This window comes from Cebus imitator, unplaced genomic scaffold (assembly GCF_001604975.1).
Source record: "Cebus imitator isolate Cc_AM_T3 unplaced genomic scaffold, Cebus_imitator-1.0 Scaffold577, whole genome shotgun sequence".
NCBI classification, from domain to species: Eukaryota; Metazoa; Chordata; class Mammalia; order Primates; family Cebidae; genus Cebus; species Cebus imitator.
The window spans coordinates 1073106-1076783 of record NW_016107892.1 but is presented as its reverse complement, the minus strand read 5'-3'; the positions used below and the strand labels follow the sequence as shown (position 1 = coordinate 1076783).

General features: G+C 44.5%; 1 protein-coding gene across 1 annotated transcript in view; it reads left to right on the top strand.

Moving 5' to 3' along the window:
- LOC108294405 (E3 ubiquitin-protein ligase RFWD3-like) overlaps positions 1-1852 on the top strand; it is a 6984-nt gene extending 5132 nt beyond the window's left edge. Inside the window, exon 3 of the mRNA XM_017516278.2 lies at positions 1442-1852. Within this exon, the coding sequence (XP_017371767.1) occupies positions 1442-1585 (144 nt within the window). The 3' untranslated portion in view covers positions 1586-1852. The remainder of the gene's footprint in view (positions 1-1441) is intronic.
- The last annotated feature ends 1826 nt before the right edge of the window (positions 1853-3678 follow it).

The window sequence follows — 3678 nt, the reverse complement described above, 5'->3', positions numbered from 1 at the left end:
TTTTCCGCCTTGAGACAAAATATCGCTCTGTTACCCAGGCTGTAACACAGTAGCACAATCTTGGCTCACTGCAACCTCCGCCTCCTGGGTTCAAGCCTCTCTCCTGCTTCAGCCTCCCATGTAGCTATAGAAGTGCACCATGATGCCTGGCTATTTTTGTATTTTTAGTAGAGATGGGGTTTCGCCTTGTTGGCCAGGCTGGTCTTATACCCTGGCCCTAAGTGATCTGTCCACCCCAGACTCCCAAAGTGTTGGGATTATAGGCATGAGCCACTGTGCCTGACTCTCTCTACTTTTTTTTTTTTTTTGAGAAAGGGTCTCTCTCTGTCACCCAGTCTGGGGTGCAGAGGTGCAATCTTGGCTTACTGCAACCTCCACCTCCTGGCTTCAAGTGATTCTTGTGCTTCAGCCTCCCAAGTAGCTGGGACTGCAGGTGTAGGCTACCATGCCTGGCTGTCTCTACTTTTTAATACTTTAAAATGTTTTTCTTTGCTTTTTTTTTTTTTTTAAAGAAACAGTATCTTGCTCTGTCCTGGCTGGAGTGCAGTGGTGTAATCATGGCTCACTGTAGCCTCCTTAGCTCAAGCAATCCTCTTTCAGCCTCTTGAGTAGCTGGAACTGCAGGCATGCACCACCACACCTGGCTAATTTTTAAATTTCTTGTAGAGATGGGAATCTTGCTATATTTCCCTAGCTGGTTTCAATCTCCTATCCTCAAGGTATCCTCCCATCTTTGCCTCCCAAAGTGTTGGAATTACAGGTGTGAGCCACCATGCCTGGCCAATAATAAATTTTTAGAGGCCAGACGCAGTGGCTCATGCCTGTAATCCCAGCACTTTGGGAGGCCAAGATGGGCGGATCTTCTGAGGTCAGGAGTTCGAGCCCAGCCTGGCCAACATGGTGAAACCCCATCTCTACCAAAAATACAAGAAAATTAGCTGGGTGTGGTGGCAAGCACCTGTAGTCCCAGCTACTTGGGAGGCTGAGGCAGGAGAATCGCTTGAACCTGGGAGGTGGAGGTTGCAGTGAGCCAAGATCATGCCAGGGCACTCCAGCCTGGGTGACAAGAGCGAGACTGTGACCCACCCCACCAAAAAAAAAAGGTGAGTTCCATGAGGGCAAGGACAGGGACTTTATCTTATTGGCCCTTCTGTCCCTAGATGAGCCTGGCACATAGATTGAAGGAATGGAATCTGGGCTCTATTTTCAGATCTACTTATAGGTAGACTAATTGCTAATTACAGTAGATGTGGCTGTACCTGAACTATGTCAGGCGTGCTGGCTTTGAATAACCTTGCGAAGGTTAGGGATGGCCTGACTTTTTTTCTCTCCAGGTAGTGTTCTCTCTGCAGCCTTTTCTGACTTGTTTGATGATAAAGAAAGCAAGTCCCCTGGGTGAACTGATTGACTTCTGACCCTTCTCTCTGCTTGCTTTCTTCAGCTATGGGATGCTTCCAGTGGCTCATTGATCCAGGAACTGCAGACTGCTCAGCCTGTCTTGGACATCTGCCCATTTGAGGTGAACCATAACAGCTACTTGGCCACCTTAACAGAGAAGATAGTCCACATCTATAAGTGGGAGTGACCATGGTCTTGAAACCTTTCAGGCATGCTGCTGATTAGGTTTAAATGTTGTTTGCTAGCACCTAGCAGCCCCAAGCAAAATCCCTGTTTACTATCTGCAGCCTAGAACATTGGGGATCATGGTTTGTTCCATTAGTATGATTCTAGGACTCCATGTCGTTGAGACGCTACAGACTGTGTATCTATTATGTCCACTAAAAGAGTAATTGATGGGTTTACTTTATCTACATTATCCATTTCTTGGGTTTAAAGCCTTCATTGACCATTATTGTTTGCTGGAAATTCTTATTTTATTTTCTATGTGATTTTCTGGACCTTAGAGAGTGTCCTCTCATCAGTCATCTAGGATGTGTGTGGGCATTAGCGTTTAAGCGTTTTCTGGGAGATATGACACCCCACCTGAGTTGTTTTGTCACTTAGGTATCCTTGAAAGGACCAACCTTCATCTTGATACTGATTTGATGCAACGTAGATGTAAAAGAGTATTATTCAGTTGAACACAAGAGGGCACTGTAGAACCTTATGTCTGGTTTATTTCTGACCTTGAAGGCTGACATCTTTTAGTAATTTGTCTTATCCCCACAGAAGTATGTGATAGAGCACATCTGGGTGTGCTTTGTGGCAACAACATTTGGTTTTGTTTTGTTTGTTTTTTGAGATGGAGTCTCGCTCTGTTGCCCAGGCTGGAGTGCAGTAATGTCATCTTGGCTCACTGCAACCTGCAACCTCTGCCTCCCGGGTTCAAGTGATTTTCCTGCCTCAGCCTCTGGAGTAGCTGGGACTATAGGCATGCATTGCCGTGCCCAGCTAATTTTTGTATTTTTAGTAGAGACGGGGTTTCACCACATTGGCCAGGATGGTCTCGATCTCTTGACCTCGTGATCCGCCGGCCTCGACCTCCCAAAGTGCTGGGATTACAGGTGTGAGCCACCGCACCCGGCAGGAACAATGCTTGTGTTTTAGGTATGAAGCGCTGGAACACTGGCAGGCCCAGTGATGGAAGCAGCTAGTGAACTATTCCTTTTGCTAATGACTTGTGCATTAAGTTCCTAATTCTCCTCAATTACTTTGTGAGAAGTAAGGAAAGAGGCCAGTTGTTTGAGCAATGGGGAAGACTTTGCTTTTTCTAGCCAGCCTAGGATCTCAGGATTGGTTTTATCCAGGCTAGTGCTTTAAAGAACACTCTCTGTCTCTTGCCTGGAAAAGATGAGGGGTATGTCAAAGCTTTTGCTTGAGTCTCCCCTAGTGTCAGAGATTAGGAGCAATAACATAAAAGAGTTTACAAAATTTATTCAGACTTCTGTTGAGAACATGAGAAGTTCCTGGATGTCAGATAAATAAAAAAAGAAAATATGAGAAAAACTTGTCCCATTTTGAAAGAGTTCCTATCTAAATAAAGCCAATTCCTCAGTCTGAGGGGCTGTTCATAAGTGTTTTTTATACTTTCCAGGTAAAGCCTTCCCTATATGAAGCTGATGTTTGATTCCAATTTCCTCTGATTTGTCTCCCTAACCTTTTCTTAAAATGTTGTTAATAAAATGGCTATTCTCAGGAATAGTGTTTGGGAAACCTATGCGAATGGCAGGGAGGTACCCACCAACATTCATTCCATACCTGGATTGACCAACTTTGGGAGCGTCACTTCTCTCCAATAGAGGGCTAAGTTATATTTTATTTTTTTGCTTTGCTTAGACTGCTTCGCCAAACGACTATCCTCAACAGAATATGCTTAAAGATGTTGGCAGGTCAGCGTCTGCAGTCTTATTTTCTCAAATGATTGGTGAAGAGATGTTATTGTTTTTATTATAAAACACTTCTGACCTGTCAGTTCAAGAGCTATTTTTTTTTCTCCCCCTCCCCGCCCCCCGCCCCCAAGAGCTCTTTCTAAGATCTTTCTCTCCAGCAAGGGGTTATTGCAGTAGATTTCCCCAGAGTTCCAAGTACTTGTTGTGCCTTTTAATGACCCTTTAGTATTTTAGGACATCATTTTTTCCTTTTTTAAATTTTTTGTAGAAACGGATGTTTTACTATTTTGCCCAGGCTGGTCTTGAACTCCTGGCCTCAAGCAATCCTCCTGTCTTGGCCTCCTAAAGT